The sequence below is a fragment of the Nyctibius grandis genome, chromosome 5, assembly GCF_013368605.1.
Source record: "Nyctibius grandis isolate bNycGra1 chromosome 5, bNycGra1.pri, whole genome shotgun sequence".
NCBI classification, from domain to species: domain Eukaryota; kingdom Metazoa; phylum Chordata; class Aves; order Nyctibiiformes; family Nyctibiidae; genus Nyctibius; species Nyctibius grandis.
The window spans coordinates 47,363,900-47,389,907 of NC_090662.1; the positions used below are offsets into that span (position 1 = coordinate 47,363,900).

The 26,008-nt window shown below is 38.9% G+C and overlaps 1 protein-coding gene across 1 annotated transcript in view; it reads left to right on the forward strand.

Annotated features, from left to right (window-relative positions):
• Positions 1-362: 362 nt before the first annotated feature.
• OTOGL (otogelin like) overlaps positions 363-26,008 on the forward strand; it is a 95,274-nt gene continuing 69,628 nt past the window's right edge. Inside the window, exons 1-17 of the mRNA XM_068401736.1 lie at positions 363-441; positions 1,346-1,385; positions 2,489-2,537; positions 4,748-4,808; positions 6,512-6,610; positions 7,301-7,455; positions 10,701-10,822; positions 12,033-12,238; positions 15,002-15,129; positions 15,737-15,843; positions 18,124-18,230; positions 18,933-19,058; positions 19,738-19,846; positions 20,100-20,146; positions 21,546-21,691; positions 23,265-23,388; positions 25,053-25,230. Coding sequence (XP_068257837.1) covers positions 363-441; positions 1,346-1,385; positions 2,489-2,537; positions 4,748-4,808; positions 6,512-6,610; positions 7,301-7,455; positions 10,701-10,822; positions 12,033-12,238; positions 15,002-15,129; positions 15,737-15,843; positions 18,124-18,230; positions 18,933-19,058; positions 19,738-19,846; positions 20,100-20,146; positions 21,546-21,691; positions 23,265-23,388; positions 25,053-25,230 — 1,883 coding nt within the window. The remainder of the gene's footprint in view (positions 442-1,345; positions 1,386-2,488; positions 2,538-4,747; positions 4,809-6,511; positions 6,611-7,300; positions 7,456-10,700; positions 10,823-12,032; positions 12,239-15,001; positions 15,130-15,736; positions 15,844-18,123; positions 18,231-18,932; positions 19,059-19,737; positions 19,847-20,099; positions 20,147-21,545; positions 21,692-23,264; positions 23,389-25,052; positions 25,231-26,008) is intronic.

Genomic DNA, 26,008 nt, shown 5'->3' on the forward strand with positions numbered 1-26,008 from the left:
CATGATATGGCAACATTTTTGTGTCATTGTCTGCTATGTTATAAAGGGCCGATTCAATTCAGCAGAGGAGTAATACTTGCAGGTCTAGTGAATGGGTAACTAATACAGACTGTGCTGAGGAGTTACCATGCATTACTAATGAGAGACATGCAGCCAGAACGTTGTATGCAATGCTTGCGAAGCTCCTGAAGCTGTATGTAGCTACCAAGCTTGATGTCTCCTTTTTTTTTCCTTTTTTGCATTGCATTATTTTAAATAATGCATCCAACTATCTAAGTTTTGTAAACATACATAGTTCTAAGATGCCATCGTAATCAAAGCCATTCATTTGGATGAATTTCCTATTACTAAGTTATACTGAAATGAACATTGTGGGAAAGCTCAGTTTAATGATACTGTGGAGTATATTCTTGCTTCATTCACTTCTGTTCTCTTTGCAAGGTAAGAACTTTATTCCATTTTTATAGTGATACTAACTTAAAAAAAAATTTCTCAATATTTTAATATAACAGCTCCTTCTTTTTTCTATCATTATAAAGCATTTTTTTGGCCCTTGCTGGAATTAATAAAAAAAAAAGATTTTAAACACAGGTTAAAAACCTATATATTGCCATTCTCTCTCCTAGGTGTAGAAACTAAAATATAGCGCTTTTTTTTTTTAAAAAAAAGATACGTTTTTATGTCTGAATTTGTTACAAAACAATTATTTAGGAACAAAATTTAAGTTTCTTGGGTTTTTTTTGTCATTATTGCCAGATGCGTAAGCATCTAATGATTTTCAATGGGCTATGATTTTGTTTGAACAGACTGCACCTGCATCTCGTTGACAGTTTTCTTGCAGCAATTATAAAGATCTCTAAGGCAATATGAGAAAGAAGGACTTTGTTTTGGGTTTGCTTTTTTTTAAAAGCATGGACTGTAGAGCATTTTAAATGATTTACAATTGAGTCTTACAAGTAACATTCAGGAAATGATTATAGGTAACCACCTTAGAAGCTTGATTCTGCAAAGCTCTGAACACCTCTTGTATTTTATCAGTTTTGTTCTGAGCCTCTGAAGAGCTATGAACTCTTTGCTCTTTTTCATGGTAGCATGTACCAGAACTGAGACCATGGAAACTTGCAGGTGATGAGTACTTGAGAGAATCAAACTCTCAGGAAGGAAGGCATGTAGTGCTACATCCCTTGGAAACAGAAAAAGGTTGTGTAAAGATGCTCTGGTAAACTTAGGATCATTAAAGAAGGAAATTCAATAGTATTGTTTTAAATCTGACAAACTGTTTTTTACGAAGTGCAGAGTGAGGCTGTAGAGAAAACATTTAACTTGATGATTTTTTAATCTACAGGATCTTATTGCAAGCTTTCTCCTTTGAGAAGAACTTCAAGGTAAGTTTTTATTCCTTATTTGTCAAGTCCTACAAACAGAACAAGACTGAATAAATGTGACGCAGTGCAAGTTAGAAAGTAAAATATAGCCTTGAATTCGACATGTAAAATGTCATGTCCATGTATGTTGGATGTAAAACACACTTTCAGAGTGTTTATAACTCTTTTCAAAGAATTTACATAAAGGGCATGGGTCCTCTGTTTGAAAAACGGAGGTCCTTATGAAAAATGATTGTTCTATGGTCTTGAGAAAGCTTAGAGGAATAATGGAATGAAACCAGGATGAGATCATGATTTCATGACTGGAAAAATACATTAAATGAGTATCCTTCTACAGTTTTAATTGCGTGATAAAATCCTAGCTGCTATTTGAAGCACAGAAAAGTGCATGCTATACAGCCTTAAAATAAACATTTTCAATACAAGTTTTCATGTAGAAGCTGAAATCCAAACAAAACCCAAACTAGGGAATGTTCCTGATCCCATTGAATTAAATGGGAACTATGCCATCGACTTCAATGGAAGCATCCAGTCGGACGTAGCTTCGGATGTCTAATGACTTCTGATACATCTAGCGAACACACATGCACATCAAGTGATATGCCATCTTGGACTGTTGATAAAACTAAGTATGCTTTATAGTTTGATGCCCTTGTTTCTAAACTTAATCACAAATTTAAGTCAGCTGCAGCTGGAGAGTCATCTCTTGCTATTAAAAGTACCATCACAGTATATTCAAATAACACTTGGAGGAACTCGCAGCCACTCACACGCAGAGTCAAGTAAATATGAAGACGCTTTACAGTTTTGTATCCTCTCATGTAAGCCTATTTGGCCTATTTACGTCTCCCCCACAAGCTCCAGGTACCTCCCTGCCCAAGCAGAGATCGGAGTGCTGCCCAATTCTGTAAAACGAGACCATGAAAAGAAAAAAAAAAATAAAAAAAGGAAAAAAATCACCTTTTTAAATGTTAACCCAAGAAAGACCTCTTTGATAATCGAAGTGATGGTAATCAGAGAGAAACACCTCTCTCTGGGGAGTTGCTTATTCAGGTCACTCCGGGGACCTTTGATTATACAAGACCCTTTTTGTTTTCTTCCAGAAATGAGTTTAATGCAACTCGACAGAAAAGAGATCTCATAACAGCCGAGGTAGGTTATACCTCCAAAAGTGTGAGGGAGGGGAAAACCTCCCCCCTTTTTCTGCTCTGGGCCTTCGCTGTCCTTACAAAGGAGCCTTTGTGGGGAGAAGGGCCACGGTAACAGGAGTACAGTGAGGAGGAGCAGCTATTCCCTACCTGCTTGCCCCCCGCCTCAGCCTGTGGCCTCATGCTTTCATTCACTGGCAGCAAAGCGTCTGGTGGGGGACTCACCCTGACGAGCCGACTGACGCACACCATGGGAAATAACACCGCGACGCCTCTATCTTTTGTGAGAGCGAACAGAGAGCCCCGGAAAGCTGTTAGTGTTTGGTGAGAGGCACAATGGCGGCGCCACCAGCAAGGCTCCCTCCCACACGTGGTGCAGTGCCGGCTCCGGCCCAGCCCCGGTTCCCACTGCCTCGGCCCACTGTTGCCTCAATGCTGCAGCCCGGCAATGTTGCACTGAAATTTAATAGCAAATGGGGGGATCTCATTCCCCTGCTGGTAAACGTCTCAGGCTACGGAGCCCAAGCAAGGGTTATAACCCCGTTCGATGGGGGCAGGTGGGAAGCCCAAGGCAGTTTCTCCTCACGGTCTTGCGGGGAGCCTGCAGCCGAACCACAGATTATTTTATTTGAGTCCCTTTTGAGATCTACGTGCCTCCTGATGGAGTCAGAAGGCAGCCTGTGTGAAACGCTGCGCTAAGGTGAATCGAGCCTCTGAGGGAAAGGGGCCCTCTGGACTGATGGTGTCCCAGGAGGGGCCTTCAGAGGGAAAGGGCTGTCACAGCAAGGGCGCTCCACCTCCCCGAAATAACGCAAAGGCCAAAAGCCGCTTTCCTGAGGGGGACAGATCAGATAAACTATCAGGGGAAATGGAAATGGGTCTTGTTGTGCAGAGAGGAAAAGGATCCTCTCCAGCCAGAGACAGGCCATGGGGATCAGGAACAGTTTTGGCGCGGGTGCCTGCCAGGTGGTGATTTGATGAAGTCCATTGCAGATAGGTTTTAGACAGATTGTGCTACGTGGATGCATCCTATAAAGTATTTCCAGTTGGAAAAGGGAAGTTTTTGCGTCACTGTACAAGGCATTAGTGAGACTCAACCTAACTTGTTCCTTGCGCAGTGCCGTTCGCTTTGAGATCCATCAGTTCAAACTCCAAACATGGAGAATGACTGGCAGCAGGAGGGAAGAAAGAAATTAGCTTACAAGCGAAGACTTAATTTATTTTGCTTAGTTGTGCAGCTGAAGGCTGGCGTATACATCTGTGGGGAGCACAGAAGGATAACTGTTTTCTCATAGATCATCAGAGAGGGAATAAATAAAAACCATAGGGAAGAAAAGCTATTTAAGCAAAAGGGCAAAGCTTTATAAAACAGAAGGATTTAAACTGGCCATGAATAAATGTAAGAGGAAAATATTTAACTACCCAACATTTCACCCTGGTAAACTTTCCAGTCAGACTAGTGGGGGCAAAAACCCCGGAATGCTTTCAGCCAGGAGTGGGATCAGTTCTTAGAAGGGACAATGCGACGTGACAAGCTGCAGTAGCAGAGTGCTGGGTCAGATCCAGGGCTTCCTTATAGTCTGATGCTCCCCAGTTCCTAAACAAGAGAGGAAGCAGATCAGGCAGATCCACCTCCTCTTTTGTTTGGGATGAAAAGAAATGCAGTTCTGAAGGATCTCAAGGAGGACATGAAATCCATTGCAGCTGGAGCAGCCACAGTGGGATGACTAGGGTGTGGCACAGCGCATGAGTTAGGGGAGAGGATGAAATGGAGAGATATCACATCTTCGAGCTCTCCAACTATTGGTATTGGACCGAAGTGAAAAGGGCAGGAGTGCTCTCTGTCCCCTCACTCTTACTTCTAAACGTAAATGCAAAACTTCCCAGGTGGAGCCCCGCTTGTTCATTGGCACTGGAGGGCATGGAGAGGAGACCAGCGGTGATCCCACAGCGCAGCTGTATCCTTCACCATCCCTCCAAAGGCCGTGCTTCTCCTCCCCTCAGTGCTGGTTGCTGCAGTCACGGCCTTGCCCACTGGCCCAGGATGCTGATCCCTCCTGCAGTGCCCGTGGCTGTGCCATGTGCTGGCTGAGCCGCAAATTACTCTTCTGTATTAAAAGTCCTAACCCATTGCTAGGCTGCAAGGCCTCAGGCTCATATCGGCTCATTTGTAAAGCACGAACACCCTGATTTTGCTTTACATTTCTCTGACAGATTCAAGCTGCCTCTCCTCGGTCGCACCTTCACGGGGCCTTGACACGAAGTCCACCAGGAGGTCAGTGCCATGCTTCTCACCCGCAGGAGGAGAGATGGTCCTGAAAATGCTGCCTTCCCACCAGCTCTCCTGTGTTACATGGGTTGTGGAAGCTCTCCTCATTATGTCCCCTACGAAACCCTGCCCTGTCTCATTTTCTTGTTTTATACATGTTAAATCATGGAAGATTCCTGTTAAAATTGTACTTTCAAAATAATGCCTTACAACCAAATCTGAACAGCTAAGCCAGTCCTTTGATGTTTTTTTTAAAAGTCTAGTTCCATTGCAATTTTTCTTTTCTGCCTCTTTTTCTGGCCTTGGCAGAGGATGTATGTCTGAGAGGCATGTAACTGGTTATGCGAAGTGACAGGGGTGCTCAGGCAATGAGCACGCAGCTGCTCCTGGAGGGTTTTAAGCATTGCACAAACATGTAAAGCAGGTCCAAGTTACAGAAGTTGTTTTGCAGAAAAGTTCGTTGCATGCAACCGAATTTTGGTATCCTTCATGGAAAATATGTATGCCTGGGTAGGTGCTTTCTGTTGCATTTTTCCTTGTAAATGAATATATGTAATTTTACATCTCACAATTCTAACAACAAGAAAGAAGATTTCCACATTAGTGCTGTTTTCTATAAACAGTATTTTCTGCTTTGTCAGTATTTTCAGAGTATCTGTGTATATTTGGAAAGTGATTCTTAAATGGAAAAATATCAAAACTAAGCATGGAAAAGAGTTTTCACAGTGAAGGCTGATGTTCTTAATCATTGGTAACTTCTGTGTGTGCTTTACTGTAAAGGTCCCATTTTGTTTCTGTTTAATGTCACTAGCAGCTTTACCGTGGCTTCATTGGGAGTGGAAGGGCTTGTTTATTTCAGTTACTTCCTGCTTTTTGCAATGCTTTTTTAAACTCTGTCAGCAAGATTGTAAGCGTTTGTATCTAGGGTTTTAATCCTCCCCCAAGAAAAAGAAGCAACTATCTGCAAAACCTGATGAAATTTTGCTTTGGGACTACCTTCTCCACTTTTGGTGAACTACAATTTATTCCCACCTCAGTGAATGGTTAGTAGATGACAGTGAGGTCTTAGCTTCCAAACAGACTATAAAACCCTTTAATGAAACTGCTTTTGGAAATAATTACTAATTATAACATAAAACAAGCCATTCCCATGGAATCTTAAGTCTCTGACTCCAGTCACCTCTTAAGCAAAAATAACCTTTTAACTGACTTTTTTTTTTAGCATGAGGGGAAGGTTATTTATAATTAGTTTTGACTCTGTAAATTATATACTCTAGACTGTTCATAAGCTGAATGTACACTTTGCTGTAACGCTTAGGAGGCAGGAGCTGAACATATGTATAAATTGTGCTGAATTTAGTCAATGAGAATAATCTGTGCCCTGTGTATTTTGAGATCAACAGGACTGGGATTTGGTTTCTTTACATGGGAACTTGACCTTTTGTTTGCTGGGAGGAGGTTGACCTTTTGCTCCTTTGTTAGTTTACAAGTCTCAAACCAAATGAGAGAGAACCTTGCTCGTCTAAAATTTTAACCAAGGAACACAAAGGATAAAATTAAGTAAATGTTAAAAACTGGAGATTTTTGTTCATTAATTTTCTTAGCTGATATAGCGGCTCATGATTTAACAATAAACAGATTTAATGTGGATATCTCAGCCTGTTTGCAAAATACTGTATCTACTAAAAGGCTGCTATGCTTGCTTACAGGTTCATGTCCTCAGGAGTGCCTTAATGGAGCAACCTGCACAGAGACAGGTGACTGTGACTGTCAGTTATTTCAGGCTCAAGGAAGCAGGTGCCAAATTGGTAAGTTTTGGGCCAAGTTTCAGTTTCAAGTGAGATTTGAGGTGCCAGTTTTTAAAACAATACTGTTAACAGCACATTTGCGATTCCTCTGTAGCAGGACTGTCATTCCATTAGTAGCTGAGAGGATCAAAATGATGTGCATTAGGGATATATGTACAGCAACATCAGGAATGCCTACATTTTAGCACTTGGGCTGTAATGATACATAGATACCATAACAGATAGATCACTATCTAGTACACCAGTAGCTAGCCAGCTTTTTTATAGTTAGCTGAACAACCAAAAAGTCACTGCATTTTTCAAATAAACAGTGACTTATTGCAAATAAAATTACTGACTATTTCAATGCTCTGGTTTCTGGAATCTGCTGTGTGTAGGGATCAACAAGATTTGTCTTTCAGGATCTGCAGTAGATCTAAATCCCTTGTCTCTACTTATAATTAAAATGTCTCCACTGAAGTAAATTAAAAAGTTACGATGATCGCACATGACTAAAACTGCAGCCCAAAGCTTAAAATAAAAGTAGTGACTTTACTTAAAGTCGAAGAAATGAGGTTATCTTTTGTCCTTGCTGTGCATTTCCTTTATAAGCTCTTATTTCCTTTCTGAGCTCTTACTTTTGTAGATGCTTGTGACACCTGTCAATTTTTGATTGCTGTGCTTGTTGTAAAATCAGTGTGTTCTCTCCAGTACCTAACACTGGTAAGGACCGAGATGGGATTTGCAAATCATGGGGACAGTATCATTTTGAAACATTTGATGGCATCTACTACTACTTCCCGGGAAATTGCTCCTATATTTTTGCAAAAGACTGCAATACTCCAGAACCCCAGTACACTGTTTGGGTAAGTATGTGAGCATATGCTAGAAATAACACACTGAGTATTCCTGTATTACAGGACTTATTTTTCATTGTAAGCAAAATAAGTAGAGAGACAAGAAATTGATCAAACCATTGCGTTGCTTACTTAAATATAAAACTATGCCTCTGGAAAATGTCTAAGCCTATGTGCAGTAACTCAAAGCACTGATGAAATGATAATCAACAGAGTCAGTATGTTAAAAATAGTATTTCTTACTCCCCCCATCCTAAAAAGGATCTCTGCTCTCTCCTTTCTGGGAGCAAAAGTGAGTCTTAAAGCAGATCTTGGAAATTTCAATAAACTTTAGCTGTCAGATTGCAAAAAACCCCTGAATTGCTGAGTAAAGTGCAAACAGCTATCACCTGCCTGATAACTGGGCACCCGAGAGTACTGGGCCCCAGTTCACAGCCATCGGCATGCTATGGGGAGCTGCCTCCCTGGCCCACGGAAAACTCTGTCCCCCCCTGGGGATTTGCGTTCTAATTTTGGATTATGTGTGCGTCATGCAGAGAAGATGAACAGCTCAAAAGCCTTCATCTTGACCTATGTATGGAAGGCATTCTTTTTAGTAATTTCCTCAAATTGCTGAGTATCCATGGTTAATGACTCTGGGTCAGGGAGAGTACAAACCTATACCCCGTTTGAAGGAAGATGCTCTGTTTATCAGGCTGTTGGTTACTGTGGGGAGAGGATACAAGCTCATTATGTTACTTTTTACATAATGGTTGGGATTTGGTGCTGATTGGGCAGGGAAGAGGGGACAAGATGGGTCCTAATTCTGAGCCCTGGTGGTCACAGTGCTTGCAGGGGCAAGGGCAGACCTAGCTGCTGATTTCTGCTCCAAGGACTAGTTTTCATTTATAAACACATGACCTTCTCTCCCCCCAGATAATAGCATCTAGTGAAGATAAATCTGCCATTAAAACTGCCATTTCTGTTTGCTCAAGTTACAGACAGATGCTGTTACATCTGCCTTCCATGATTTAATTTTAATTCTTTGAATTCTGTGTGTAGCTATGATCTTTTAGGAGTTTTCAGAAAATGCTGTAGCAAAGCCCAAGATTACATTAAAATCTAGAATCAGTATTTCAGTGGATTCCTGTTGCTCTGGAAAGAGAGAAACTACCATTCAATTGCTGGAACAAATGTCACGTTTGCTAAAAATGTCATGTTTGCTAAAAACTGAAAGTGTTTACTCAGAAAAGTCATAAGTAATGTTGAAGCACTGAAGTCACTACAGGCTGGGCAATGGAGAGCCAAGAACCTTGCCAAATCCTCACATTATGGTCCTTCTGGGTTTAATAATCCATCTCTCTAGAGAAGAAGAAAACACAAGAATTATTTTGATTTTCCTTGACTGTGTTTCTGTCTTGGGCCAGGTTTACAGAGAAACCGTCTGTCAATAGTAGTAACATTTATGATGTCTTTAATTAGGATTATCTTTATACATGTAAAAACTCTAATGCTTTTCCTGGTTTGGTTTATTTTACTCAAAGAAACAGTAACTGGTTTTTACTTCCAGGATTAAGTGCCAGTTTAGGAAGATTAATTCGAGTATGTGTTAGCACTGTATGTGCTTACCAACAGAACTTTTCTACAAATACAATAGCTCTAGTTACTTTTACAGCCTCCATTATTATGTTGGCAACAGGTTTCACAGTTACTAATCTATTTAGTTTCACAGCACCGCCAAGTAAGCTGGTAATGCAACTCCCATCCTTCTCAGAGAACGGTGACACACACAGTCATAGGAGTCATATTTGAGCTATCTAAACTCTGTCTACATTTTAATTTAGGTAATGATAGGTATCTAAGATTCACAACACATTCCCGTCTCCTCAGTGGTGTCTGCAATTAGCTCACAGGCTTTTGAAGCACTGTAGTCTAGGGCATCCCACAGGTTTGGGTGGCTCAGCCCCGCTGAGATTAATGAAAGCTGTTGAAGTTTTGCTCAAGCCCTTGGAGTAGGAATGTGCTTAAAACTCACTTAGACTATGTGAGTGTAATTCAAAACTGTGCAGTAGTTAATTGGTTAGAGCACATGCACAGAAAGTTGAAAACCTAGATCCCTATCATCTCCTATCAACCAGAGTAAATCTGAACTCATGGTTTTCAAGTCCGGAGAGCATGCCCTGGCCAAAAAAAGCTGTGTGGTCTCTGGGGACAAGGACCTTCCTGCAGGAGTTGTGCTCTGCCACGCCGAAGGCTGGGAATGCAAAGGAAGTCTGACTTCACTGGTAGCCTCCTTTTGCCAAACTACAAAAAGGAAGAGTGCTGGCTTGTCATGTCTGTTCCAAGCTCTGATTATACATTTTTTATGCGAGATCTGCTTCACTGCCATGGAACTGTAGACATGCTGAGATAGGAGTTGCATCGTTTTCATTTCTAGAAGTGTGCATCTGAGGTCTGTTTAACACCTCTCTCTAGTAGTGGGCAGTCAGGGAAGTCACACATTGCCAATATCTGAGACACACAGTTCTGAAATCTCTTTCTGGCTGAAACTTGTATTTTCGTTGCTGTATTCAAATTAGAGAAGCTGATATGCAATTCAAACCAATACTCTGGCTCACTATGCTATATATGTATAATGGGGAGAGGCAGACTTCAGGAAAGCCTGCCCTTCTCCATTAGCAGGGCTGGAAAGCCAATGCAAAATGGGTTTTAACAGATCCACGTAAGTTAGATGCCTGCAGTGATCTATGGGAGTGCTCCAAAATCTCAGCAAATCCTGAGTGGTTCAGGAAGGCATGTTGTAGTTCAGCTGGTGCCAGTGTCAGCTGGCATGGATAATGCTGGTATTACGCTAAGGTTTTGTATTGGTTTGTAGTCCCCTCTTATAGATCAGACCTCTAGAAACAGAGCAATAGGGGTGTCTCCTCAGTGCAAATTACAAGCTCTTATGTTGGCAGTTATAAGCTAGCTCACCACAGCATCTCTGAAGTTCATCTACATAAAATACCTGAGCATTTCATCTAGTATTTAAACCACTGTCTTGTGATGCTTTGTGCTATTAAGCAGTTGCTGTATTTCTCAGTAGTATTGGGTAGCATGGACTTCTAGTTTTGCATACCTTTGTGACATTTTTATATTCTAAGTGTTTATTTGTAAACTTCTTTCAGTGATTAGTGCATAGAAATGTAAAATATCATACATGAGTTTGAAAAATTGCATGAAATTTTTGAGAACAAACATTTATTCTTATTGTGTGTATACTTTTCCCCTCTAAGGTTCATAACAGTCCTCATTGTTATGGTTCGGTATATACTTGTCAGAGGTCCGTCAGCTTATTTTTTTCAAACCAAGAAGAAATAATTATTTCAGGACATGAAGTAAGAAAAGATGGAATCAGGTAAGTGTTCTAACGGTGGGGGTTAACATTTTATTGCAAAAAGATAGTGTGGAGTTTGGGAAATGGATGCTTTTTACACCAGCCAGAGAAAATAATTTGATATATACCTTTATTAATCCCTCGCTGTTCTGTATTGGGGCTGATAGAGCTCTAGTGTGAGCAGATGTAATGGTGCAGATGTGATACCTGAGTGAGGATAGCATGCACTCCCCGCATGAACCTTGTATTCAACTTCTCAGCTCTAACCTAACAATTGCCCATCCTTACTTTGTATAGACAAAGTCTGCATCAGACAGTTGTAGATAATCCTTGGTGCATCCTGATACCATTTTGAACAAGGCAGTCCTTATTTATTCTTGGTAGCTATACTTAATGTAAGACATTATCTTCTTCTAGATAAGTCTGAATTGGTTGAATCAGAGATCTTAAGTCTCCATTGCCCCTTGGGGCAAAAACCCCACAAAACATCTCTGAGGTACATCAACCCCCCCAAATTTACAAGGGTTTTTTTTTTTTAATAAGTAAAAAGATGAGTGCGAGGCTATCATAAGTATGTTTTACTGGTTGATGAAGTACAGAAAATTTCAAAGAGTTTTTAAGGTGTTCTTGCCATCCTCTTTGATGTAATGCTATAGCCATTAGCATCTGAGACTGATAGCTACAGTGAAACTGCTTATCCCAACAGAAGCAACTTTGGAAGATTAGGATTAGATCCGTGCTGCAATATTATTGTCCAGTGGTCTTTGGCCAAAGGAGGAAGATATACAGTATTTTGGTCAATAGTATTTTCTGTACTGTAAGTTCCTCCATTTGCAGATGTCTAACCCAGTGATGACCCTGTGCCCAGAAGGGCTGCTGGTGGTCACAGTGTCACATAGCTCCTCATGCAATGCAGCATGCTCATGGAGTCACGTGTTCCTCAACGTGCCCTTGCTGGACTTTGAAAATGAAGATTCATTATTCTTTCAGGCTTATAATTGGTAAAACTTCTAGGTGTATACAGCAGAAAAGCATTCATTTTTGATGGCTGATATAGAGAAGTAAACAGAAAAAAAGACAGTAAAAACATGACGAAGAATTGGATGGAATTGACTGTATATACCTGGGAAAAGGGCTTAGTGAGTTAGAAGCTCCTGTTTTACTTGGTATTTTTCTAGCACTAACCTCATCTCATCTGAGATCTTTGAAGTAGGCTGGGTTTTTTTTCCAGATTAATGTTGCCTCAGACAGTTGGAAATGCTTTCCTTGAGAGACTGGCTGATTATATTCTGGTGAAGACTACCTTTGGTTTTTCTCTTGCTTGGGATGGAAACTCTGGTATTTATATTAAGCTGACAGAAGATCATAAGGGAAAACCTTGTGGCCTCTGTGGAAATTTTAATGGCAATAAATATGATGACCTGATACGGCAAAATAGTAAGTAAATAGCTTGGAAATACACCCTTACTTTGTGTGAACAACTTCCATGTTCACTTTAAATATAATACTGCAAAAAGGCAGAGTCCTGTTTCAGTTATTTCGGTAGAAATTAGAATATCTGCTCTACTCTTTCTCCTCATTAAAGATTCTAAGGGAAAAGGTCCTAGTTCAAGAAAATATTTATATGTATGTTTAAACCTTTTCTTGCTGAGCAAAGCACTTGGGGAATGTTTATCTTAGCTGATGAAAGTGCCTTCAAATAATAAATAAATAAACAGATGCTTGTGGTTTTCTCTATGTTTAAAGATGGAAGGAGAAGGAGAGAAGAGCCAACATATTAATATTTGGAAAAAGCATCATCTCGAGTCATTGGTTTATATGAGCATCACAAAAATGCTAATTGAAATATGTAAATATCAAAGCTGTTGCCAGGGAGTTCCTTGTATCTCTTTGTTGGTAAGGTGTATGATGGGCCTTCGACGACCCTATAGGATGAGGAGTTGCCCAGTGCTGCACCTGAGGCAGAGATGACTTGCTAAATTGGTAGAATATTCTGTCTACGTAGGGAATATTCTATAGGGATTTTTGTCCTGCTTGCAACTAATGAAAAAAAAAAAAGAACAAGCTTGAGAATATGAGGAATATTTTTCTCTGTCTCTGATTAAAACAAAGATATGACTGTTTTACTGTTGCCGCTAATTGCTGAGCGAATCTATTCCCGTGGCCCTCCATATTCTTAAGTCACAGAAGTTCTCTCACTGTAACTTTTTTCCCCTCCTCTGTTTTTCCCCATTTTTTATGGTTGATAGTGGAGATTTTTGACTTTCTAAGTGAACAAAGATGCAGTGTACCTATCTTTGTATAGTCTTTAAAAATCTGCCCAATATAAATTTCTCATACCTCTTCTGCCATGAGAGCAATAAGTTCCCTGTTTCATGCATTAACTTCCGCACACCAGAGTATAGTCTGTTTAATAACTAGTTAAAACTGCTCATCTGTAATAATGGAGAAAAATGATGTTTGGAGGAGATAATGAATTCACACGATCTCTAAAAACCAGTAATTTAGTATCTTTAAATGTATTATCTATTATAAAAGACTTCCAGCTCTTAGCTTTCTTCATTTTCAGAGCTACATTTCTTCACCATCATAAATTCTTTCAGCATTTTTCTGTATCAGAAATGATAGTATTATTGTAGTGTACAATCGAGAGTCATATGAATAATTTCAACCTTGAACCAGTTATATAACATGGTGCCTTGACTCTGCAAATATAAAGCAAGAAGTTCTGATATCTTCACAAGAATACACTGCTAATTCAAATTACTTCTAGGTGTTTTCAAATCTTATAAATCATTTGGGATGATGATTCATCTTCCCCAGCTACACTACTCCCCCGTGTAGTGTAAGGGAAGCTCTTACATCTATCCTGAGTCTTCCAGAGTCTGAATGCTCTCTATTTGCAATGCCCAAATAAATAATTTGCTGAGAGCATGTAATACTCCATTTCAAAGCACAGTTTAAAAATAAACTCCTTTTCTGTTTCCTTATCTTCATCTTCAATGGCATCTTTGTATTGCTTTAATACACAAGGCTGTATCTGTGTATAGAACTGTTTCAAGGACAGTGATTTTATTTTGCGGCACTTTTTTGAGGAATTAGAAATTTTTTTCAAGCCATGTAAAAATGTAAATAAAATATTTTTAATGTTTTTGCAGAAGCAGAGTTATGTCAACAGGTTTACCTCTAGATCAAAACCCAGCTTTTTTTGTTTTGGAGGGGTTTTCTGCACAAAGAACTATTCTGTCACAGAGGGAGAAATGCTTTAAGTCTCCCTGGCTCTTAAGTAAAATAGACTGGTGGTTAGGATCTTATCTTTGTTTATTTGTGGAGATCCAAGTACAAATATCTGATTAGTGTCCCTTGGGGCTTTCCACATTGCAGAGCGTCAAACTTTGTACATCTTGTGCTAGAAGAAGTTAGACTAAGTTTTGGATAGTACAGCTCTGTGAAAAAAACTGTAGCTGATTTCATGTCAATACCCTGTCTCCTAACCACGCATGGATATAGAGAACCGTAGCACAGATACCTATTCCTGTAAGGTTCTTCAAGGTGGAGGCAATATACCCTTTTTTAACATACTTAAGAACATAGAGAAAAAGTAATATATAGTTCTTGCTGCAAAAATATGGAAATTTTGGGTCTGTTCCTTTACTGCCAACCTTGTATGTTCGTGTATCTTCCTCAGCCCGTTGCCATGACTTCCAGTCATGCATCTCATTCATTAATTCTCCCATGCTCATGCTGTGAGGAGAGCTTGGCATGTAGTGGTGTTTTTGTTGCAGGGTTTTTCTGCAGCAAGGGAAAAGGAGGGAGATAATGCTGCTAACTGACCTTTGTGAACCATGATGAAAGCCTTAAATGGTTTTAAAGAAATGTATTTTTTCCCAAGTATTCAATGAATTATGCTTGTCCTTATTTGTATATTTGTTATAAAATTGTCAGTGATTGCACTTAAAAAAACCCCAACCAACACCTTGTCATATATTTTTTCAATCTTTCCATTTAAATGTAGTATAAAATACTACCTGAAATTAAAAAAGAAAAATAACATTTTTCTACACCACCTGTACTCTGAACATATCTGTAACTGAGGTAACTAACACAATGAAAAACTACCAGAAATTTCCAAGCTATCTTTGGTGTTTGTGTTGACAATTTTTTTTTCTTGGATGCTCTCCCAATGTTTTCATGCAGTAGGTGAATATACAGAAGACATTGCTGAATTTGCAAATAGCTGGGCTGTGCAAACCTCATATGATGTAGCTTGTGTACCTACTGCCTCAGATTTTTCCAGTCCTTGCTCTGCTGATGCAGAATCCACTGAGGTAAATTAATGTTTTTATATATATATATATATATATATATATATTTTCTTAATCTTCACTGCCTAGTGATGGTACAAGAATCTAGCAATATACAGCATGTTGAAAAAAGCCTTAAATGCATTGAGGCTTTGAGAAAGGGAAGATTCAGATCAGGATTGTTGCTAGGGAATGTCTGAAGATCTTCAGATGTTTAGCTTAGAAGTACAAAGGCTTGGATAGGATGTGCCAAGTGGCAGAGGTCTGCTGGCAGAGCTCTTCATTGCTGCATTAAACTTGGGTTCAGTTTCCAGTCCTGGCATCTTACACCTCATTATTTTGGAAATTGTGAAATACTGCAGAAGTAACATGCTCAGCTCCTGCATTGATGCAAAATGCTTTTTCATTCCAGCTGGTTTAGGAGCAGCATGCAATCAAGCTACCCTAGGCAGAGAGGACAAATTTTAGGAAGAATAATAAAGAAGACATAATAATAAATTGAGACTGTGAGATTCTCAAATTTTAATGGGGACATAAAGGACCCTAGATTAGGGAAACAAAGCTAAAAAAAATTATGCTTGTTCAGAAAGTATTTGCTAACTGTTGCTTACCGATTCTCCTTAATGTGCAGGACATATTCTTCAAGTGCCAAATATTCCTACAGTTTCCTTTTCTCAGCTGTCATGAAAGCATAGATCCATATTCTTACATTTCTAGCTGTATGAATGATCTTTGCAGGTAAGACTGGAGTTCTTTTGTATTTATTTTTGATGCATTAAATGAATGCTCACTCTTTCATTTGAGACCAGAACTGAGCAGCATTGAGGGAAGTTAGGAAGAAACAAGTTCAAAGTGAAAGCGATGGGATTTCTTGGTGGGTGATTTAGTGTGGAAACAAAGGCCACAGAACCAGCCTGCTAAGGGATATTTTGATTGCTAAAGGTTTACATAGATTCAAGGAAATACTAGACAAATAAATGGAAGAGAAATCCATGGAGAATCACTAATGACATAAGAGGAACTGCTAATCACAATAATCCTGAAACCTGTATCTGGAGGTCCTGAATCAAAAATACATGGAGATGATACTAGGGGGAAATATCAACGATACTGGAGGAGCTGGACCATTTGTCTGACACTGACTGTTTTTATGAGCAACGACTATGGTTCAAATTAGTAGAATTTTTCAAACTTGTTTTATTTATGTAAATTCAGAGTTGTCAAAAGAAATTCAACTCTCATTGGCTTTGGTGGGAGTTACACCCTCTCAGCTGCTGGATTATGTGCAACCTAGTATTTTTCCCTTAGCTCTCCAGACTCCTGTTTACTTCTTGTCATTTAAGTTAACCTGGTGCTCCATAGTGTGATTGAATAGATGACCAAGCGGTGTACCACTTCCTTTTTAGTAGGGTTTTTAAATTAGGAAGTGATTGTCATAAATAGCAGGATTTTTACCAGATACTATTATGGTCTTCTCAGAATATTATCAATTTAATCAAAAACATAGGAAAGGATCACAAGACTTAAACCAAGAATTACTCAGTATAATCCATTACAACTTGTTAGTTCATTTTTGATGAATTTTTTTGTTTTCTGCTTTACCATAAATTCAAGATGGAAGAATTTGTGTTTGTAGGCAAATCTCCAAAGTGCGCTTCCTAAGGTTTATGATCTGTACATTGATTTTGCTCAGAGAAGAGATGAGTGCCTCTGTATGGTCTCTTTGTAATTCAGGAATTTATTGTGACTTTTTCTTAGCAAAAGAAGAATAATGAAAAGCAAATTTTCAAATGTGATATTGAATCAGTGTCATGCTGTTAAGGATTTGATTTTTGTCAACATGCATATGTGTGTTGATGTGAATTGTGTGAACATTAAAAACCTTGAAGGAAGTTTCTGTGTGTCAGAACCTCATTAATTTAGGCTTACTTTGTTTATAAAAGAAACCTGTCTTCTTGTGGCTTAGTGTAAGTTTATGAAGTTTTTGTGGGGCCATAGTATATGCCAAGTATTCTTTCTATTAAGACCCATTTAATTGGATTAGATAAGGAGAGCTAGAGAGACTCTGATCACTGTAACAAAGAGTATAGTGGTGTTTGATGCGATAACAGATGTGTTGAAAGAAGAATACAAGCACAATATAATGTATTCTTAAGACCATTAATTTTGGAAGCATGATCTTGTGTGTTGAAAGACAAACTCAGCTGATCTGTCACAGTCATGCTTATAATAGAAATGTCATGTTATGACTAGTTCATTTTGGCATCAAGTCCTCCACAGTGAGTGATGGGAGTTGTTGGACTTTTGCAGTAACAAAAGGTTGGTGGTATCTCGCCTTGTGCGACTTACTTCTGAATAAAATTTGAGTTTACCTGAACGCTGATGAATGTCTCTTTACTTGATCCTGGCAAAAGCGCACGGTACAGCTTCTTCTGTATAGACTAAGGCAGAGATAATGTCTTTTTGCCCAAGGTCGCACTGTAAATCCCTGACCCTTTCTACAGTATTCATGGGGTAATGCTTCTGGTGACAAGCACTTCAGCACAAGGTCAGGAGTCCACCAACAGGTTTCTTCTTGCCTAAGTTCAAGAACTGACAGGCAATTGGAAACTTGAACTTGTTCCTTGGACCGGAAGTGTAGGTCACAGTTTCCATGTCATGCAGGAGGGAGAAGGCCTGAGACGTGGATCTTGAGACTGTTGAGTTGTCCATTGTTTTTAATACAAGGTCATGTTTCTCTTTCACCACAAGCAGCATTTATCTTTTTTTTTTTTTTGTAATAAATTAGTGGGTTTGTTCATTGTGGTAATATTAAAATGAAACAGCTTTCTGTGAGATCAAATGTTAAGAACAACAGTGTATTCAGTATAGCTCATTTGTTTTAATAGTGTTTTCACTGTGTGCCGTTATGACTGAGTAGTGTCAGCTATGTGTGAATTATGCTGTGCATTGTCCCATGGCAGAGATTTGTAGATGGGATTTGAGTTCCTTGATTACTCTCTTGTTTTATCATTTCAGAGTGGATGACGATGAAACATACTGCAGAGCGGTGACAGAGTACACTAGAGCATGCTCTCATGCTGGGTCCCCGGTGCGGGATTGGAGGGATGACTTTCTTGCCTGTAGTAAGACTCTTTAATAAAGCATACTGTGTGACCTTTGAAATACCTCATCTATTCATTTCAAATAATTCTATCTTGACAACATTTGTCACTATAGGACTCAAACCTGATACTGAAGTAGGTCAGCCAGCTTCACTATTGCTGGCAAACAATGAAGTCAATGACTTGCCAGAGGAATATTTTAGTTCCATTGTGATCTGATCTAGATCCATACAAAATTCATCTTTCCGCAGATTGCCTGAAACATCATGTGTGCTGATCATATTCTAGGACAAAGAACAAACATCTGTGGAGATTTGATGTTGCCCCTCTTCCCAGATGACCTTTCAGCCTCTACTGGCCCTGTAACAGAATTAATATAGTTAATCCATCTCCTTCTAGTTATCACCACCACCTATCAATTGCAGTTCAGTCTCATGCACAAGACTTTGAACTAGCTGAGATATGAGCACATGTTCCCCTGTCATGGAAACTACAACTTCTTTTGGAGGGGTGATGTAAGAATTTGGTAAAGACAGACTTAAATACTGATGAGAGATTCACCATGGTTCATCAGTTAAAATCTCTCCAAACAATCCATGGTACCTGATCTGAAAAATTACCTATACCAGAAGCACTGAACAACTGTTTATTTGACAAAGAGGGGTTGTCCAGTATGGAAAGAGAAATTGCACTACGATTCAATGTACCATGTATTTTTCCTAGCTGAGAAGTGTGAAGACAGCTTTGTACACCGTGACTGTATCAGTTGTTGTCCACCAACCTGCACATTTGAAAAAGATTGTCTTGGCAGCAACCTACACTGCTTAGATGGCTGTTACTGTCCAGATGGTAAGTACTGACAATTTTATGTGAAAAAATGTGTGTAAAGCTAATATCCAGACTGTTCTTAAAGCCCCAAAATATGAATATTCCAAATTCTGCTCTAGCTGTTGTTATTCTCACTGTGATTCATCCTTTTATTGTGTTCTAAATATTTTTTTAGAATACAAAGGTGGCTCAGGATGAAATGTCAGTTAAAATCTGGAGCCATCACTAATGCTTGCTACAATAAGATATTGCATATATTTAATCCACTTTATTTGAATTATTCCAAAGCATATTGAGGTTTTGTTTAAACAGAATGTCTTATGCTCTGTACAAGAAAACAAACTTCCTGAGACCTGTACTCAACAAAAATTAGGGATTGGACTATGAACAGTCCTGTTCTAGAAGGACTAAAGATTATGTGATGTCAGAATCTTTTCAGTTTTGAGTCTATACAGTTTTACATGCTTAAGGCAGACATCTTTCATAAAGCAACTATTCAGAGTGCCAACTGCTTTGAGAGACCTTCACTGTTCATTACTCTGAGCTCTCTGCACTCACTGGGCAACTCTGCTAGTCCCAGTTACAACTGGTGAGATCACCTTCTGGCAGATTTGAAAGTTTGAGTCCGATGGGAGGAGAGCAGCGATTTGGAGTTCGTTAACTTGTTTCTTATTTCATTTATTAACTTCCCTCCCAATAGGTCTCATTATGGAAAATGGAACCTGTATCTCTGTGTCAAATTGTCCTTGTATTTACCATGGAACTACCTTCCCTGTAGGCTCAAAAATTGAACAGGAATGTAGCAACTGGTATGTGAAAGCCTCATGTCTCTGTTTGCTCTCTCTATGACTGCTGCCCATAGTTAGGTTAACATCATAGTCACACTTATATTTTAAAGAATAGTTAGTATCTATGTTTTACAGTCTGGACCCTGTGTATCACTAAAATATGCAGACTATTTATGGAAAGGGTGAATTCAAGACATAATGATTAGCTCAAAGCTGCTCTTTTTGCTAAAGATCAGAACACTGAATTTCTGTGTTTTGTGATTTTTCTTTTTAGTATTTGTGTTGGCGGCATTTGGAACTGCACTGATCATGATTGCCCAGGTATCTGTATTTCGTTATTCTTTTCTCTCCTCAGTGAAGATAAGGGATAAATTTTTCAGAAGACAACAGAACCAAATATGATCCAAGGCCTTGGGATGCTAATTTAAGAAGAAAGATTAAGCATATGGATGTTGAGAGTAGCAGTGGACCAGCTGGGGTGAAACTGTTAACTGCCAGACCATACTCATCTTACCTTTTCCCATTTGCTTCCCTAACTCAGTGCATTACATCCACCTCTTGTTGTCTATCTCCTGGTTACGCTCTATGTTCTTTGGGGCAGGCAGCTTATTTCTACTGCCTGTGCAGTACCTAGGCCGGGTATAAGGATCTCCTCACTTCTAGGGGCAACAGTAATACAAATGATAAGAAAAACATCATTCTGATGCTCAGTGTGCTGTATTTTCTCCCTTGTAACAGCAGTTCATGTTTGGATAATGATCCTTATCTTTAAAGATCACATGTCTCTGTAATGAGTTACTCAGAGGAACATGCAGTAGTGGGGTAGTGAAACTCCCTTGACAGTTCTGTATCTTAGTCAACATTATGGTATGAAACTTGTGAAAGAGAATTTTTTACAAATTAAGGAGCCCCCTCTGAATGAGGTGATAAACAAGGCTTAACGGTTACTAAGCAAGGTTTGACAGGGTGGATCTGTAGTGTAAAACAGTTGACACCAAGAACCACTCCATATGTCTTTTGTGTGTGCATGTGGGGGGTTAATTATGACTACTCTAGTCTGGTCCTAGAGACAGAATGCCTGTTAGTAGCAGGAGCAGGTTAGATGTGCTCCCACAGAGCACCTCCTGCAGTACTTGCAGCCAAAATGAATGTAGTTCATGTGCTCTGACACTGCTGCATGGCGTGAATGAAAGTGCAGTAAGTGGGGATGCGCTGGAGACTTGCTTCAACAGTGCACTCTTGATCTGAACTGAAAAACAAATATAGATGCACCCTGAGGACAGACACCTGCAGCTTCTTCATACCTGCAGTAACAAGCAGTGCCATAGTACCTGGAAGGAAGGAGAAAGAAGCTTGTCCTCTTTCACACTCAGTCATGCCAAAAGATGATGAGGAAGAAGATTCTAGGAGACTTCAGAGTTGTAATAAAGAGAAAGCTCTTCTGTATTTTAGAGGACTCGTGACTCAAAGGCATCTCATCTTGTTAGAACCAAAAGATGCTGCACATCGGTGTGTGCAAGATGAGACAGTATCTGATGGAAATAGATGTATATAACATTTTATTTCCAAATGCTGTAATAGCTATATAGGTTAAAGTTAGCCTGGACTGTATGCTTAGAAATAGGGAGAAAGTTTCTTATTTATCTCTCTCCCATCATTTACAGAATAATGATACATTCTTATGCAAGTGAACATTCTTGTTTATCCTTTTTCTCTCAAGCTGAGTGCTCCATCACCGGTAGCTCTCATTTCACAACATTTGATGGACGTCATTTTACTTTTCTTGGGATTTGCCAGTACATTTTGGTAAAAGGCACCGGGAAAAACAAATTCACAATCACTTTACAGAAAGCACTTTGTGGAGAGGTAAGTCACATTTTTGTTGAACATTCAAAACAAATGTGTCCATCCATATTTCAGGCAATCTTGTATGGGTTCTACTGTAAACTACCAGATTATGTTTAACAGAAAATATAAATTGAAATTATTTTACAGCTTTTTTGTAAGTGATTCTATTGCTACATGTTGTATTGCCCTTTATAAAATCAATTGCATCTTTAGTGGGATAAAATCTAAAAAGTTATTAATTTATGTGCGATAAACAAGTATATATGTCTTTGGTTATAGCACAAACAGATGTCTTAGGCTTTAGAAAAGTTCTTGCTGTCAGCACTGAACAGGTTTAATGCACCACTAGTTAAGCAAGAGGGTTTTTTTGGTAGCTTTAGATTTTTATTTGATATGTTCTAGCATATTTTATTTGTTGGAACAATGCCTTTAGAAAACTATGGAAGAGACTAGCCACCGCACATATTTGTTTCAAAGTATTTTGTCAGGTAACCAACAACAGGCTTTACGAATAGAGCTTATAAAAAGTGCTTCTTTGTGAGACTGGATTTACTGATGTGATTAGTCACCTAGGCTATCAGGAGAAGGGGCTCTGAGCCTGTGACTCACAGCTGCCCGTTTGCTGAGAGCTGGAATGCCTGAACTCATCAGCAGGGAGTGATGCACTGAAGTTGCCCTACTATGGGACTCTCTCGCATGACCCTTCAAAAGCTAGACTATGAGCTGGTGCCTCTGCTTTTTTTGTAAGCACCTCCTTCTCTTGCATAGCTGTTGAGACTCCTGCTTCTGCATTTCAGGTGGCCTCAAGCATGAAATGGTGGTCAGGTAGCCACTGAGAGACAAGGATGCTACTGGAACTGACGCTTAGCACAACTCCAGGCACCTTGGAAAGTTTCTGGGTGAAAATGTAGGGCCTGGGGAGCACGAGATACTTGATTTAAGCTGGTTATATCTCACCTTTTGTCCTGTACTTAGGTTATTAAATTCTGCCTGGATAGCACTCTAAAATGACGAGTGTGAGTTAGTTTATAAGTCACCATTTTTTGATAGTCAGATATTTATAAATTATTGTAGTATAATTATGGAGAAATTATATCCTTTTGGTCTGCAGTCAGAGATTGTGACTATGTTTCAAGGCGAGAAACACCTTCATGTATGCAATAGTTTCTTTCTTCTCCTGCATTGCAACATTTGGGCTCTAGTTGCACAAGCTTGGTATAGATGGGGTCAGACTCTTGCTCAAACACTGGTTAAAACCCAGCAATGAGGAGTACCCAGGGTGGCCATGCAAGTATGGCCATTTGAACCCAGTATCAGTACTTGGGGATCTCTGTCCACTTACTACTAGACTGCCATAATAGCTAAAATGCATTCTCCTTGCTCTTATATGCATATGCAATGTTTTATTATGTTCTACATCCAGTTTTGGGTGCTCTGTTTAATGCTTTGAGTGATAGTTTACAACTGATTTACCTGATGACAGTTCTGGTATTTCCTTTCTATACAACTATTTTTTCCCGTTTGTTTGGTTTTGCTTTCCATGGTAATATTAATGTCTTTATTTCTAATGGTGAAACTTGTTTCTACTTAGAACTTTGACCATGCCTGCACTGAGTCTATAACACTAGTTCTTGAAGATGATGTGAGCAAACAAGTAACTCTCACGAGATATGGTCAAGTCCAAAGTGGCCCTAACCAAGTTTTTAACCTTAATGGTAAGAAGTGCATGGAGTAGAATTTTACCAGGGTTCACATTCTTTCTTCTATATGCTCCAAAGCTTTCTAAGAATATCTGTCTATGAAAAACGAGTTTCTTCAAACATAACTTACAGAATGTACAATCACTTCTTATAACCTTAGTAGTGGCTCTAGAAATGTACTTTTTCAGCCTGCGCAATAGAGTCCTTCATTATGGCCTCATTTCTTTGCATTTCTTATCTTGCAGAGTACCTAGAAATTCCACTCAGTTTGTTTGTGTTTAGGGGGGAGGAGGTAAGAAAAAGAAGGGAGGTGAAGAGAGGCTGGAAATCATCTTGATGCTGGTGTTAAGGTCTAGCTTGATTAAAGCTCTTTGCAATAAATGGCATGGAACAGAATCCATGTGCTCTACGGGATTTACGTTGCTTTCAGTGCCAACTTACATTGTGATTTCAGGTAGTTTACTTCACCTTGTTGGAAAGGATAGTAAAATAAATCAGCCTTAAAAGGATGTTATAAAATTAAGCACTGAAGGTGGAAATGATATTGCTAATTTCATATCTTACAGTGACAGTAGTAAATTCTTACTGGATTTATAGTCTCTTTCTGAAAGAGTAAAGTGGGAGTTCCCATTTCCTTTCCCAGCATCTGTCAAAACAGAGTTTAGGGAGTTCTGTACTGGTGGTTGCAGCGATGTCTTTTCTTCATTGAATTTGTCCAGTTTCAGTTCTGCTTTTGGCATTCACAGCTTCCTATGGCAATGAGTTTCATAGCTCAGTTATACTCTCACTTATGTTGACAGTTCTGCTTCATAATTTCATTGATAATTTCATTTATGTCTTTTGAATCAATCCCTATTCACTTTCTTGTCTCTTTCCATAGTCTGTGACAAATATAATCTATGACAAATATTTTGGTGTCACATTCTTGATAATTGGGTGTATCTAGTAAGTCTTATCAGCTAAGAACATCTATAAGCTCACACAAGCATTTTATCTGCCTATTCTCAGTTTACGCAGTTAAGTGTGTGTGTGTACATGCATAGAGGCTGCTTGTGAAGGTAGATCTGCTTTAAGCTTGCAGCTGCAAGTAGCCCAACAATGTGTAGCAAATGAATGCTGTGACAGTGAAATTTCCATTTCCTCGCATAATGGATTTGCTGGGAAGGATAGCTGGGAATTTGATAGGGCCTTAGTTCACATACAGTTTAAGGAAGGAGCTATACCGATGTCATATCAATAGTAGAAAGAGAGAGCCTTCTATCTAAAGATTGCAATACACTTTACAGACATCTGTTAATTAATCTTATAACATCCCTGAAGACTAAGAAACAAGTGATTTCTTGTCTTGTCTTCTCATTGCCAGAGGCATGCTGTTGCATTGCTGTCTTCTAAAAAAAATTGAATGCAAGAGTGGTTTCTGGATAACTCACAGGTACAGAAAAGTGAGAGATTTTTTACTGTCGACAGTAGTTGCAATTCCTGATTCGTGTTGCTAATGAAAAAGATATGTAGTCTCATAAGTTCAGGTGGAGAATGGGTGAGGTTATTTGGCTACAGGTGAGGTTGCGCATAGTTTCTCATTTTATTTCTGAGTTTTCAAAATCTGTTTTGTTTAAGTGGTAAACCAATACTACCTGGAAGTTGGATTTCAGTGACTGTTTTTCTTTTGCTATGTGCAGGGGCTATTGAAATTCGGAACGTATCTTCTTTTTTTATTCAACTGAAAACTAGTTTTGGTTTGAAGATACTGTTTGCTAAAGATGGAGAGAGGATCTATGTTCAAGTCGATGTCGGCTGGAAGAGAAGAACATTAGGACTATGTGGAACGTATAATGGGAATTTAAGGGATGATTTTCTGTAAGTTGCATATTCTACATTTAGATTGTGTTTAATAACAAGTGAAAAGTTTTGTTGAATGTAATGATCTTATTATTTCATTTCATTAACATGCTCATACTTTATTAAACCAACCAATATAAAATCTCTTAATTAAAATGTTAGTTGCTTTTTGAAATGTGAAACTCAGAAATTTAGCCAAGTCATTCTAAGATGTTCAGCTAAGTAATTCTAGAAAACTACCATCTTATTTATAGAAGTTATTGGATGAGGATATTGCTTGAAGGCACTTTTTTCCTCCCTGCTTCTCCCTTATCATCAGAGCAAATACATGAGCACTGACAAAAAGAGTGGATGATAACACTAGTATCATCCTCGCCTTATCAACACTACTGCTTGATTTTTTTTTTCTACATCAAGTTTTAATGGAAAAAAATGTAATCCTGAGCCACAGGAATAGTTTAATTGGAAGGGCGCACTTTCCTTATTCTTTTACTTCATTTCCTCCAAAGTTCCTCAAGCTATAACATCACAAAACTTTTATAGCAATAATAAATGTTTTTGAAATACTTGGTGAAAAACAGCATCAAAATGCAAACAACCCCCCTCTAGAACACTGAAATTAGCTAACAGGTCAAATTTTTGACATTTCACTGTATGAGTGTGCTTGAATTAAGGCCAAATACTCCTCTCATTAATGCCGCCTCCAACTGATTTCAGAGTACTTGAATTAAGTGTGAGAGCAGACTTTCAGTGTAAGAATATTTTTGCATGAAAAAATATTGAGGAAAAAGCTTCA